The sequence below is a fragment of the Hoplias malabaricus genome, chromosome 7 (genome assembly GCF_029633855.1).
Source record: "Hoplias malabaricus isolate fHopMal1 chromosome 7, fHopMal1.hap1, whole genome shotgun sequence".
Lineage (NCBI taxonomy): Eukaryota > Metazoa > Chordata > Actinopteri > Characiformes > Erythrinidae > Hoplias > Hoplias malabaricus.
In genome coordinates, this window is record NC_089806.1 from 41,156,135 (window position 1) to 41,170,626 (window position 14,492).

Genomic DNA, 14,492 nt, shown 5'->3' on the forward strand with positions numbered 1-14,492 from the left:
GTTTAATTTTTTTTTCTCATATTTAGTATTATTATTATTATTTTGCAGCATTTTTGTTTTGTGCAGGTTCAATTATGAATATAGTTTTATTAATAAATAAATAAATATCAGCCGCAGTGAGAGTCTGAGTAAAAAGAAAAAAAAAAAAAAAAAAACACAGGGTGGAGGCTCTGGGAAAAGATAAACCAGGGAGGTCATGATTTACTGTGTAACACTGGGATTGTGTCAGAGGTGAGGAGTGGCTCACTGACACCCCCTTTAAAGTCACACTCAATTATATAATTAATACATTAATAATAATAATAATAATAATAATAATATTAATAATAAATGATTCTGTGCACAGTTGGAAGCTGATGGAAAGTCCTAGTTTATGCTTTGAGTTGCCCATAGTGGTCATGTGACCTACTTTAACATTCTGATACACACACACACACACACACACACACACACACACACACACACACACACACAGTGTAACTGTAGAACTATAAAGGGCTCCTGCGTGGTCAGTGGAGCTGAGAGAATGGACAGTGAGTGTAGAAACAAGGAGGTGGTCATAATGTTATGGCTGATCGGTGTATATGTACGCGTCTAGTCTCTATGTAGATATAGCTGTTGGGTCCATGGTGTTTCCCAGTTCAGTTAAGGGACTGAAACCTATACAGACTTTGTGACTCTGGAGAACCAGCAGCTCATGTTTCATACCCGTGTACGTGAGAGTAAATCATCTGTTCTGTAAACTCAAAGAATAAAGATTCTCCTGCTTCTGCAGCTGAAAGAGTTTAATTCTCTTTAATAAAATGGTGCTGTGACCCGGATGGACTTTGTCACATTTTGCTGATTGACCCTTTACCTTTGTTATTCTTGAAAAGCAACATGTAAACAACCGCTGTGTGGAAGATGAAAGAGGCCACAGCAGCAAAGAGGAAGCCGAGGAGGAACTGAGTCTCGACAGAGAAAGCACTGAGCTGTGTTTGTATTGAGTCTGTGGTTCCATTTTGTGTGATTCATACCTCTACACTGCTACAAACTCTCTCAGAGCGGGTGTTCTATCAGACGAATGGAGAAAAATAAAGTGTACAGTGAATATATCTGTCCATCAGTGATTACAATATCTAGATCCACGATCTGAATTCAAGGCCTGCACCTGTGTTCAGTCGCATTGCAGTTCACATCTTCACACTCTCAAAGTGTTCATCAGCAGCTGTGTGAGAGTTCAGTTCTCACTTTCTGATAATGAACTGTCCAAGTGATGAGAGCTCTCACCTTTCCCTCTTTTATTGTCCAGTAAATGACCCCACACTGACCACGGTACAGACACAGTGGACTGGTCAGTGTGGGCCACTCTACTGAGATAAACCTGCAGATGTGTGTGATGTGTTTGCTTTGAGCTGGAGCCGTGACATTAAGATCACCTCCTTGTTTCTACACTCACTGTCCACTTTCAGCTCCACTGACCACACAGGAGTACTTTGTAGTTCTACAATCACAGACTGGAGTCCAGCTGTTACTCTGCATTTATAGTTAGGCCTCTTTCACACTGTTCTTCAATGATCAGGACCCCTGTTCTCTCTCTGACTGTTCCCAGGGAGTGAAAGTGAAGCTGAGGTCAGCACAGACCCTCTGTCTTTGTTAGTTTTATTACAATTGTCAAAATACTTACATAAAAAAATTCAGAATCTCTTCATTTTATTCAATCAATGAGTTCATGAAGCAGTTTGAGTGAGTTTGTTTACTCCGACTGCACTCAGGTCAGTACAGCCACACAGTTAATAACAATACCAAGATAGAAACATGAACAAACAGAACTTTTAACACAGAACTTGAAGCAATAGGATGGAATGTAAATATTACACTTATATTATAATATAATAGGTATGAAATATTAATCTGAAAATGTAATAAACTACAATAAATACCCCCAGGTTTTCAGGGAGGAAAAGTATCACAGTCCACAGATTTTGTAATTGTATGAGCAGAGAGTTTTCCTGGAGAGTGAGAGTTAAACAGCTTATCCTCCCCTCAGCCCTAAATATACACCCTGCAAACTCAAATAATGTCAGCGTCAGACAAACTCACTGCACTTGGCTCATGACACGAACTTTGATTTGACTGCTTCTCAATGTGAGCTTACTCCTCTGCTCTGAGTTAATTTCTGCTGATTCTCTGCCTCATATTTGGAGCCACTTTAGACAGTCGTAAAGACTGAACCCCCACATCTGTCTACGGCCCCAAGCCTAATATTCCACCCTTCTCCATCTAAACAGCTATGGGACTGCTTCGTCATTCAATGCCTGCTGCTTCTCCTCCCCACCAGAGGTGGTGCTGCGGACCTGCCTCCTGCCCAACATTCTGGGCACTGAAGGCATTCTCCTCACTGCACGACTTCCTCGTTATCAGTTTGCTCTCCCATCCCATCATCCCAACCCCTCCCTTTGCATCCATGCTGCTCCCAGCCTCTAACTTAACAGCTTGTGTACTTTGTGGACATTTGTCCCAACCACTTCATTTTGCGTTTTTGCCATACCCACCCTCTAACTTTACAACTCATACTTTCACTTTTCAGGTGGTGCTGCTGTGGTCACTCATGCTCTCTTTACAGGTGCTGTGGACCTTCATTCCGCCTCTCCTTTTTGCTGCTGCACTATTCCCAGTCTCTGACTTTCCAGCTCAATCACTTTTTGGGGGGTGTCACGGACCTTCGTCCTAATCTCCTTACCTTTGCAGCTATCCCACACCCTGCCCCTTCCTTGCAGCCCATCCTCTCGCCTGATGAGGACCTTTGTCCTAACCCCTCCTATTTGCGGGCTTGTTGCACCCCTCCTCTTCCTTTACAGCCCATATTCTCTCGTGCTGCAAACCATCATCCCTACCCCTCACTTTGGGACAGCACCACCCCCTGCCTCCAACTTTGCACCTTGTGCTCTCTACTCAGAAGCTGCTGTGGACGTTTATCTTTATGCCCTTCCTTTCACAAACAAGCAGTGCCCTGCTGCACTGTACGGCTTGCACTCTCTTCTGCTGCAGATCTTTGTTCCTGCCTCTCCACTTCACAGCTACACTGTTCCCAACCCAACTTTACAGATCATATTTTCTCACAGACTACCACAGACCTTCAGCCTAACCACTCACCTCCCTGCTAACTGCCTCTACTTTTACAGCCTTCACTCTGTCCTCAGGTACTTCTGTAGACCTTCATCCTATCCTCTCTTCTTGGCAGCCAAACTGCTCCCAGTTTCTACCTTTCTAGCTAGTGCCACTGAGGATCTTCTTCCATATCTCTCCTCTAGTGACCTCACGCACCCTGTCTCTTATGCTACAGAGTGCACTGTCTCCTCCAGTTGTTGTGGGCCATTGATCTGTCCTCTCCCCTTTGCAGGTTAGAGTTAGAGACAGGGCTAGGGTTTGGTTTTAAACCTCTGCATGCTTTTTTAAGTACACCATGTCTGGCCCAGTTCTGACTCTACGTTGGCACTGTTGGCTGGCTGTGACTCTGCGTGAATGTGGCACCCTGCATATGGCCCAATTCCAGGTGCATTATTACAACCAGTAATGAGCCAGATCTGGGCTGAGTCTGGCAGTTGTGACGTTCTTCTGGCTCAAACTCGGTCGTGGCACAGTTATGATTTAGTTTTGCCGGACTATGGTCGAGTCATTTGAGCCATGTCTCAGCCACAAAATTCAGCCAGAACTATCGGCCCACTCGATGGCTGTGATGTACTCACCGTCAGAGCCCTGGGGTCCAATGAGGAGAAAATAAAAAAATCAGTAATGTTATCACTGGAGTTTAAAACACACCAATACACATTCTATCAGAAGCTCTACACTGGAGTCTAAAGGTAAGACACTATCTTTGTTCTGTGTAAGAGTTCTCTATTCACTTACGTGCTGTTACTGTCTCTGTGTCACTACCGTCCTGTTACAACACTGACTCTAAACTCCTTCCCCTTCCTCAGGGACCCCATCTAACCCTACACCTACTGCAGGGGGGACCGGTCAAACCAGACTGACCTCTTCATCCACAGCATCCTCTCTAGGTCCTGATGGTCCTCACACACACACACACACACACACACACACACACACGCAAACACACACACACACACACACACACGCACACACACAAACACACACACACACACACACACACACACACCCATGTGGTTAAATGTCTGTATAAATTCATCTCTCACTCTGTATGATTTCCTTCAGCAGAACAGAGACAGAAGCAGGTGGATAGTGGAGAGGTGAGTCCACCACACACCATCACATCACATCACTCTATAGTACATTACATCTAGAAGAGCAGGGAGAAAAGAGGCTAATAAAGTATGCAGAACAACAACTGGACTACAGTCTGCAGTTGTAGAACTACAAAGCACACCCGTGTAGTCAGTGGAGCTGAGAGAATGGACAGTGAGAGAAGCTGGTTATAATGTTATGGCTGATCAGTATGTGAGTGTGTGTGTGTGTGTGTGTGTGTGTGTGTGTGTGTGTGTTATGCAAACCTGCACCACAACAAAGGAAGCAGCAGTGTGGTCAGGTCTAACAGGACGTTGCATGTGTTTTTGCAATTGTCAAGAAACTGATGATGAAATATTTCAAATAACAGTGACTTATAGTTACATCCATTGTGTCTCACTGCTGAGAGAGTGTGTATCAGTGTGTGATAAACTCCAGTGTAGTGCTGCTGAGAAAGTGTGTATCAGTGTGTGATAAACTCCAGTGTAGTGCTGCTGAGAGAGTGTGTATCAGTGTGTGATAAACTCCAGTGTAGAGCTGCTGAGAGAGTGTGTATCTGTGTGTGTTTAACTCCAGTGAAGAGCTGCTGAGAGATGTGTGTATCAGTGTGTGTTGAACTTCACTAGGTACATTTCACTCTTTGGTGTAGGGTCTATATACTGAAGACTATGTCAGTTTCAACTAAGACATAGCTGTGGTCTGTGGTCTGAGCTCATCACAGTTTCAGGTCTCAGAGCTTAAAAAAGCCAATGGCTTTTATCTAAATTAAAAGCCCAGCAGGTCCAGTGTGTGTGTGTGTGTGTGTGTGTGTGTCTAGTATCATCCCAGAATATCATCTGTATATAGAAATGCACTGGCGTTAAAGCATGCTTACATCAGTCTTCCATCTGTCCTGAGTCCTCTCTGTTCTGAAATACACCCTTCTCCACATCGTCCGCTGCAGACGCAGTGTCATGATCAGTTTGGGCGTGTCATCTGCAACACAACAGCGGAAATGACGAGCGTTATTTTGAACACACCGCATCACTGAAGGTGGGCTGACTTCTCATGAAGCTGCTTCAACTAAAAACACTCACACATACATTCACACTATCCTCTAAAGAACCAGAGAAAACAACTCATTCATCAGTGGTCACAGGTCACACCTGTCTGACCTCGTCATCCACAGCATCCTCTCCAGCTCCTGATGGTAATGAAGGTTAAACACTGAGAGTCTATTTCTAATGTGATTACTCCACACAGTGATGATAGAGGAACACGGCAGTCTGCAGTCTCTACATAACATTAACACGACCTCCTTGTATCTACACTCACTTCCCCACAGATTCCCCACAGTCTCTGCCCTTCGTCCCCTTTGCCTTGGTCACTGTGATCCTTCTCCACATGGTGGTGGGTGTGGTCTATTACACCAAGAGAAACAAAGGTACAATCCACCCAATCAGGATCCAGTATGAGACCAATTGCCCTCTGTTTTACCTCTACACCTCCATCAGGTCCAGCCAGAGTCCACTACCGCGCTGCTGATGGAGACGGAGCGGTCAGTCTGGAGTAGTGCCATCACTGTCCATTCTCTCAGCTCCACCGACCACACAGGAGCACTTTGGAGTGCTCTACAAAATCTACATTTATAGACTGTAGTCCAGCTGTTGTTATGTATACTTTATTTGCTCTCTTTCACCTCTTTGCTCTTCAATGGTCAGGACCCCCACAGAGCAGGTGTGATGTGGTGGTGGATCATTCTCAGTGCTGCAGTGACACTGACGTGGTGGTGGTGGTGTGTTAGTGTGTGTTGTGCTGGTGTAGAGTGGATCAGACACAGCAGTGCTGCTGGAGTTTTTAAACCCCTCAGTGTCTGAACTGAGAACAGTCCACCGACCAAAAACATCCAGCCGACAGCGTCCTGTGTCACTGATGAAGGACTAGAGGACGAGCGACACACATTGTGCAGTGACAGATGAGCTACTGTCTCTGACTTTACATCTACAAGGTGGACCACCGAGGGAGGAGTGTCTCACAGAGTGGACAGAGAGTGGACACAGGGTTTAAAAACTCACCCACTGTCCTGAGTCACACTGGCCCTGGACACCAGAGGTCACCCTCACCTGAGGACTAAGGGGTTTCCATGGTTACGAGCACACCGACCTCATCTGGTCGTTATCTGTGGACTGTGTTTATTCACCACTCTGAAAACCTGGGGGTATTTATTGTGGTTTATAACTTTTTATTTTAATATAAATTCTACACCTATTGCTTCAAGTTGTGAAGTTATATGTGATGTTTATTAATATTTCTGTTTGTCTTTGTGTTTACTGTGTGACTGTACTGACCTGAGAGCAGTCTGAGCAGTGAACAAACTCACTGAATCTTCTTTATAAATTCACTGATTCAGTAAAATGAACTGATGCTGTGTTTGTTTGATAGAAACATTGTGGTAGCGGCAATAAAAACAATAACCTGAGACTGTAGAGCGTCTGTGGTGACCTCAGCTTCATATTCACACTCACTCCCTGGTAACAGTGGGGCTCTGTGCAGAACAGTGTAGAACTACACAGTGCTCCTGTGTGGTCAGTGGAGCAGTGAGTGTAGAAACAAGGTGATTTTAATGTTACGGCTCTAACTCAAAGCCATTCACATCACACACATCTGCAGGTGTATCTCAGTAGAGTGGCCCACACTGACCAGTCCACTGTGTCTGTACTGAGGTCAGTGTGAGTTCATTTACTGAGAATCACTGCACCATGAAAGAGGAAGTGATGTGTGGTCCCATGACTCTGACAGTTACTCATCAGCTGCCGATGAACACTTTAACAGTGTGAAGACACCCGGTAAAGTCCAGTGTGCTGGTGGACCTTAGACTGTGTGTGTGTGTGTGTGTGTGTGTGTAAACAGTGTGTGTGTGTGTAGAGTGAGTGTGGAGTGGTCACTGTGCTGGAACTCAGTGCTGTTTTTACTAGGGACAATGTTGCTGATGTTTTATCTTCTCTTCACTGGACCTCAGGGCTCTGAAGGTGAGTGAGATTTTCTCCTAGATTCTTCACTCATTCTCCACTGACTCCAGTGACCACAGAGGAGCACTGTGTTGTTCAAACTCATATATGTTCTCACTTTTTAAGATTTCATTGTTTATTTGCTAAAATTACCATTTCCTGGACATTCAGCTAAACTTTTACTGAAGTCATATTAGTTTTATTTGAAATTAAACCTGAGCTGAACTGTGTTTCTGATGTGAACAGCTGTAGATAACGTACACTGGGCTCTGAAGTGTTCACCAACTCGAATCAGAGAACAATAGTTTTATTAATATCATTAAATCATTTAAAGTTTATGTTCGCAATCATGATCAAAAATGTTTTTAATAAAATTCAGAAGATGTTTCTTCAACATTTGCTCCTCTTCAATCTGTTTGAGCTGGGAACCAGTCCAATGTGTTTAAAAAAGCAGGAAAAAAATTAGGAAAAAAAAAACAAAAAACAAAGTGGCTCAGTCAAATACGTTAGGCTTCCTGTCTCTTGGCCAAAAATGTCCTCCTAATGTTGAAAAGCATGAAAAGAGATGATGATGTTGCTCTATTCCTGCTCCATTTGTGGGTTAAATTGACTCTTTTCTGCTGATTCAGATTTAGGTAGAAACCCACTGTAACTGCATGAAAGTAAACACAGACCGAAAGTGATTCAAAACTAAACAACTCAAGTTACAAATGAGTTTCTTTGGTGATTCAAAACAGTGAATAAAAACTTACGCAATTTACACTTCAGCCACATGCAACAACAGTCATTTTTCTCTTAAACACACCATCCCACCTTAAAAGATGCACAGATTCTGAACATAAACAAACCAGAGAGAACTGCAGTTCCCTGCAATTGTAGACATTCACTGTAAGTGTGTATTAACCTGGTGTTTGTTGATGAAGAAGGGGGGATATAATAACATTTCAAACAGGTTCTAAAATCTTAAGCATGTTTTAATTCCTCCTGTGTTATCTTTCTGTTACCATCTCTTATGTTAATGGGTGGGTTTCTCTCTCTTAGGGTGATTTACTGTGTGACTGTACTGACCTGAGAGCAGTCTGAGCAGTGAACAAACTCACTGAATCTTCTTTATAAATTCACTGATTCAGTAAAATGAACTGATGCTGCGTTTGTTTGATAGAAACATTGTGGCAGCGGCAATAAAAACAATAACCTGAGACTGTAGAGTGTCTGTGGTGACCTCAGCTTCATTTTCACACTCACTCCCTGGTAACAGTGGGGCTCTGTGCAGAGCAGTGTAGAACTACACAGTGCTCCTGTGTGGTCAGTGGAGCAGTGAGTGTAGAAACAAGGTGATTTTAATGTTACGGCTCTAACTCAAAGCCATTCACATCTCACACATCTGCAGGTGTATCTCAGTAGAGTGGCCCACACTGACCAGTCCACTGTGTCTGTACTGAGGTCAGTGTGAGTTCATTTACTGAGAATCACTGCACCATGAAAGAGGAAGTGGTGTGTGGTCCCATGACTCTGACAGTTACTCATCAGCTGCCGATGAACACTTTAACAGTGTGAAGACACCCGGTAAAGTCCAGAGTGCTGGTGGACCTTAGACTGTGACCAGATGTCCTCTTTTACCTGGATATGTCCTCCTTTTTAGACTTAAAAAAATGTCCAGGCTGAATTTCACAAACGTCCGGGATTTTGTTTTTCTAGAGCTTACATAGAATTTCAAGAAGCTTTTCATTCACAAACTAGTCCCGCCCTCCCCTACTCCAACGGGTTCGCTTGAGTGAGAAGGGGGCGTGGTGAAGTAGCCTAAAATCTTCTGATTGGACGGTCTGACTGTAGAGCTACCGTTATTGGCCGATAACCTTCTCTGTAAAAATTTAAATGGTCAGTCTGCATGTCAGTAGTCCTTGTTTACGTCAGGCAAATCTCATGTACCCACCCTCATCTCGAGCAGCTATGCCAAAACGTAAATGTAAGTTCTCGGATGAATTAAAAAAGAAATTCCCATGTTTTGTGGAGTAAATAAAGGTGTAAAGGACCTAAAAGCACACTTAGGTTCAGCTAAGCACACAACGGCACGTGTCTCTGGTGTGCTGTGGTCAGTTTGTAGATGGTCAGAGATGTGACTATTCTCTCTGCTTCCTCTCTGTTGTCATGGTGATGAGGTCATAGTTGTGGTTAATGGAGATGGGGCCTGTTTGTCTCTCTCTCAGCATTTTCACACTAGAGCCTTTTCCGGACCCAGACCCAGTTGCTCCATGGATGTGATTCTATTGGTGAAGTGTAAAAGCTGTTTTTGAGACTGGACTTGGTCCCGAGCACTGATCTCTGGTTCTGTTGTAGTCAGGGCTCTGGGTACAGTCCACTGCAGGTGTGGAAGCTCTCCGCTCCTGAGGCTGTGTGTGGAGTGTGTGACTGCTTAGAATTTTCTTGTTCCTTCCCTTTCTCACGTCTAACACCAGCACACCATCATCAGAGTGGAGCGAGGTGACAGTGATCAGCTCTGTGGAGAGAAACACATCTCACACTGGTCTGTACGGCTAATAACCTTCTCACAGAAGAGGGCGGGTGTAGTGTGGGGGCCACATTTATCACCATGACTTTTAACTGCTTTCCTTTCTCTTGATTAGAACTGTTTCTAAAAGTGTCTCCAATAATAAAACACATAAATACTATTATTGTATTGTTCTGCCTCCTTTTACTTGGTCATTTTTATTTTCTTTAACCGACCCATGACTGATCCTGTGAACTTCAGTCCTTCTGCATGTGTGACGTAGTGGATGATGTCATGGGAAGGAAGAGAGTGAGTGCTACAAGACACAACCACATACCTGTATTTAATGTGTGAGAATAGCAGAGAGAGAGAGAGAGAGAGAGAGAGAGAGAGAGAGAGAGAGAGAGAGAGAGAGAGAGAGAGAGCTCATCTGACCCCTGTTCATCTTTACTGTGTTCTCATTACAGAGCAGTCTACCTATGTTGAGATAGTTACAGATTTACTTTAGCTTTATACTCACTAAATTTTGGGAGTTTAAGGGTTGAAACTCAACAAAGGCTAAAGGATTGCAGAGTGGAGGTGTGTGTACAGAGGGGTGATGAGGTGATAACTTAGGTGATGGTCAGAGATAGCACTATCTTGGGCCTCTGCTTCCTCTCTGTTGTCATGGCAATGAGGCCACAGTTGTGGTTAAGAGAGATGGGGCCTGTTTCTCTCTGAGTCTGCGCAGTGGACACTACATGGTGCAACATGGGCTATGAAGAGAAGAAAAAGGAAGTAACAAGTGAAAACACCAAGTGCACTTCCCCATTTATGGTGTTAGAGAGAGAGAGAGAGAGAGAGAGAGAGAGAGAGAGAGAGAGAGAGAGAGAGAGAGAGAGAACACAGTGACGTTGTGGAAGAGTCCAGTAAAGCGCTCAGGCTTTAGTTTAGTGCTGATATTGTGGGGAATGTTGTGGAGTTGAGGACACTGGTGTGTGTTGGTGTTCAGTTGTGTAGTTTGTGAGGAGGTGGATCTTCAGGAGTGTTGTTGTTGCTGTGTGTAGTGACGGTGTTGTAGATCTCAGACACAATGCAGCTGTGTTTTTATCTTCTGCTTGTCCTCCATGTGGCTGAAGGTAAGTTCATCTCTTTTCCTACTGTCCACTGTCCACCACAGTCCAGTTAGAGCTTCAGATTCTGGTGAAGAGACGCTAGAATGGAACTGAAATGGGCTCTTTGACTTGTAGCAGTGGTGGGAGTCTTTTTTGGTGAAGCATGTGACCAGGACATGAACCATTAGTAACACTAGGGCTTCTTGGAGTCTTCATGGTTCTGTATGAAACCTCCACTCAAGCCGAGGTGATTTTCTCCCATCATTGTGATAGAGTCAGAACAGTGTTCTCTCCAGAACACTCTCAGTAACAGATACCACACTGTAACTGGGGTGATCCCCCTCACATCACTGGGGTGGTCCCCTTAAGCACAGGTCTTCAGTAACTTCAGTTAGAAACATGAGAGTAGGATATTCCAATAGACCAAGACCACTGTTGTTCCTTTGATGGTACATTTCCATTGTTTTTACTTGTTGAACAGAAATGTACCTGTACAATCCTCTCTGTTTCTGACTGTGGTTAAAGTGAGGAACAGTAGATTGGAGTCTGGACTGGTCAGTGATCTCTTTTTATAAAGACGTCTTTAAAGTAACGCTCTGTTTGTGATGAAGCGAGTGTTGTGCAGGTGATGACACTTTGTTGTGAGAACGTCAAGCTTCATTTTGAAAAACTTCCACATGTTCAGAGGTGTTTAAAGATGAAGAACATTCACTGCTGTGTTTCTGCAGGATGCACACTGGAAAACCACAGGCAGAGAACAGAGATTACTGCATACACTGGAGAGTCAGTACTGCTGCCCTGTTACTGCACTGACACCAACTCTACACCTGAGACATTCACCTGGGAGAAAGATGGAAAAAATGGAAACAGTGGGACTACCATAACACTTTCTGCTGAGTACAAAAACAGAGTCCAGCTGTTTAACTCTCACTCTCCAGGAAATCTCTCTCTGCTCATATCACACCTGACTGAAGAGGATGGAGGAGAGTACAAATGTGATGCTGGAGGAAGTGGATTCACATACATCAGACTCACTGTTAAAGGTAACCCCTCTCTGATCAATATCCATAATGTAATGATGATGTCAGAACTACATTTATCTTCACTGGTGTCTACAGTTGTGTTGGGGACACTCTACACACACCTTTGGTCTTTGTCTGCGCTGCTTCAGAAATGAAGTCTTTGTGAAGTGTGTAAAGTGTGTGAAGTCATTGTGTGAAGTTGCTGATTGTTGTAGCAGTAGAACAACATCAGTGCAATGAAAGTGTTGTGAAATGCTTCTGTTTGCAGTGGTCAGTTGTGTGGTCAGTCTTCTTTATCATTAAGCTGCTCATTGGTCAGGAAATGCAGCAAATCTACAGCCTCCACTGTAACACACAGTTCATCAGCTCACCCTCCAAACACTTCATGTGGGAACAAGAAGATTACATAGTTTTATTAAACTCCAATAAACACTGATCATCCACAGTTTGACTTCAATAAACCACTTCAGTCACTCGCTGTAGGTTTCCATTGTTTACAGTGTATTTACAGCATTTTAAATCCTGTTTAACTGATGAAGACCAGGTTGGTCACTCACTCCCTCTGACCATTTTACTGAGTTACATTAAAGTGCAGTTATTTCATCCGTTCAGAGCAGAGTCTTCAAAATAATGTTGAACAATTCAGCTGAGAGAATCTCATTACTGCACAGGATTCATACTGAAGTCTTTATGCTCCTGTGTTTCTGCAGGTTGTGCTCTGGACAACAGTGAAACATCTATCAGAGCACGTCTAGGAGAGTCAGTCCTGCTGCCCTGTTACTGCTCTGAACTACGAGCCAAACCCAAGAGATTCACCTGGAAGATAATCAAGAGCTCATCAGAAATGATCCTCATTGACATTCATCAGGAGAGAGACAGAGTCCAGCTGTTTAACTCTCACTCTCCAGGAAATCTCTCTCTGCTCATATCACACCTGACTGAAGAGGATGGAGGATGGTACAGTTGTGAAGCTGATGGAAGTGGACCCAAAGACATCAGTCTCACTGTTGAAGGTAAAACACAGTGTGAATGTGTTGTGATGCAGGTAGAGGACCATCTTCATAACGTAGTGCTGGTCTTTACCAGTGACCAGTCCTGAGGTCATCAGTGTGTGATGAATTATTGAGTGTGGATCAGTTGTAGAATTAATGTAGTAGTGTAAAATGTTTGGGATTCTGGAAGTTTCCAGTGTAGTTCCAGCACAGTGCTCATCTCTACAACATTCATCATGGACTCTTCTCTCCTCGCAGGGATCCCACCTCCAACACCGAGTTCAACACTTGATCAAATCATTCCCACATCTGCAGCTGAACCTTCCTCCACAGTTTCCTCCCAAAAAGGTAAAAGCTAATTCCAGCCCCAGATTTCACATTTCTGTAATTACCGTTTCACAGCGAATGTGCTGCTCCTTTTAGAAATGTGTGGGGTGTGGGTCGGAGACACGTTTTTCTAAAGCATTGTTAAGACTGAGGATAGATTTTAACCAGAGACCCCCACCATCACACACTCTCTGTTCTTTCAGGTTCAGATTCATCAGTCAACTACATCTACATCTGCGCTGCTGTGGGGGCTTCACTGCTGTTGATGGTCCTCGGAGGAGTCTTCTACTGGAGATACAGAGGTACACACACACACACACACACACACACACACACACACACACACACACAGTGTTGGGAGCTCAGTCCTGTTGCTGTGTGTGAGTCTCTGCTTTAATTCTACAGCTCAGAGACGAGGACGGACGGAGAGTCAGACAGGAAGTAGAGGAGGTCAGGAGACTCAGGTAAGACCTGCACTACGCCACTGCAGCACAGAGACTGACCTCACTGCTTTTTCCAAACTCCTGAATCCGGGAGCATTCCCTGTGTTTTCCTTTAGTTTTCCACCTCCGCTGTTTCTCTCTCGGCAGTTCTCAGGCTTTTGTTGAGACTCTGTGGTTTCCATCCAGGGTTTAAAGCTGCTTTTCAGATGTGGAGGGAAAAGCTCCATGTGAAGGTTTTATTGTGTTCAGAAAGCGTGTGATTGGCTGAATCTGTGTTTCAACAGGATGACGCTCTCGTGCTGTACACTACTGTAAACAAACAGGACACACACCAAGAGGAGCAGGAACAGGTGAGTGTTTCTGTAGGAGTGTGTTTACTCCAACATTACACACACATGTAATAACACACACTGCAGATTTATAGAAATGTGTTTTCTAGTTCTGGTAAAACTCACTGTAAGGGGTCAGTGTCACTCTATTTGTTAAAGGTTAATAAGCCCAGGGCGTAACGTAGTGTTTCTGAATGTGTTGTTGCTGCAGGACGATGTGACGTACTCCACTGTGGTCCACAACAAACCATCAACATCAGCACACACACTGCTGGACACTGGAGATACTACAGAATACGCCTGTATCAAACGCAGTTAACACACACACACACACACACACACACAATTATTTGATATTTTTATTGATTATGAAGTATTAATATTGTCTACAGTTTGCGTTGTGTTCATTCTACAGTAAATTTGAAGTTTCCTCTCGACTCTCTGCTGCATTTACTTTATTATTTGTTTAAATTTCCTGTTGATCTTTTCCATTTGAACTTTTCTATAATATAATATATCTTTCTGATTCTGACAGACAGTGATTCAGTGTGTTATAGATTCTGTT

The 14,492-nt window shown here is 43.8% G+C and overlaps 1 protein-coding gene across 1 annotated transcript; it reads left to right on the forward strand.

The window, feature by feature from the left end:
* Positions 1–7,132: 7,132 nt before the first annotated feature.
* On the forward strand, positions 7,133–14,246 carry LOC136702754 (polymeric immunoglobulin receptor-like). Its single transcript, XM_066677895.1, has 8 exons — positions 7,133–7,253; positions 11,543–11,857; positions 12,547–12,849; positions 13,087–13,176; positions 13,359–13,457; positions 13,561–13,619; positions 13,883–13,948; positions 14,139–14,246. The coding sequence occupies exons 1-8, from the start codon at positions 7,205–7,207 to the stop codon at positions 14,244–14,246; spliced, it is 1,089 nt and encodes a 362-aa protein (XP_066533992.1). The 5' UTR covers positions 7,133–7,204.
* The last annotated feature ends 246 nt before the right edge of the window (positions 14,247–14,492 follow it).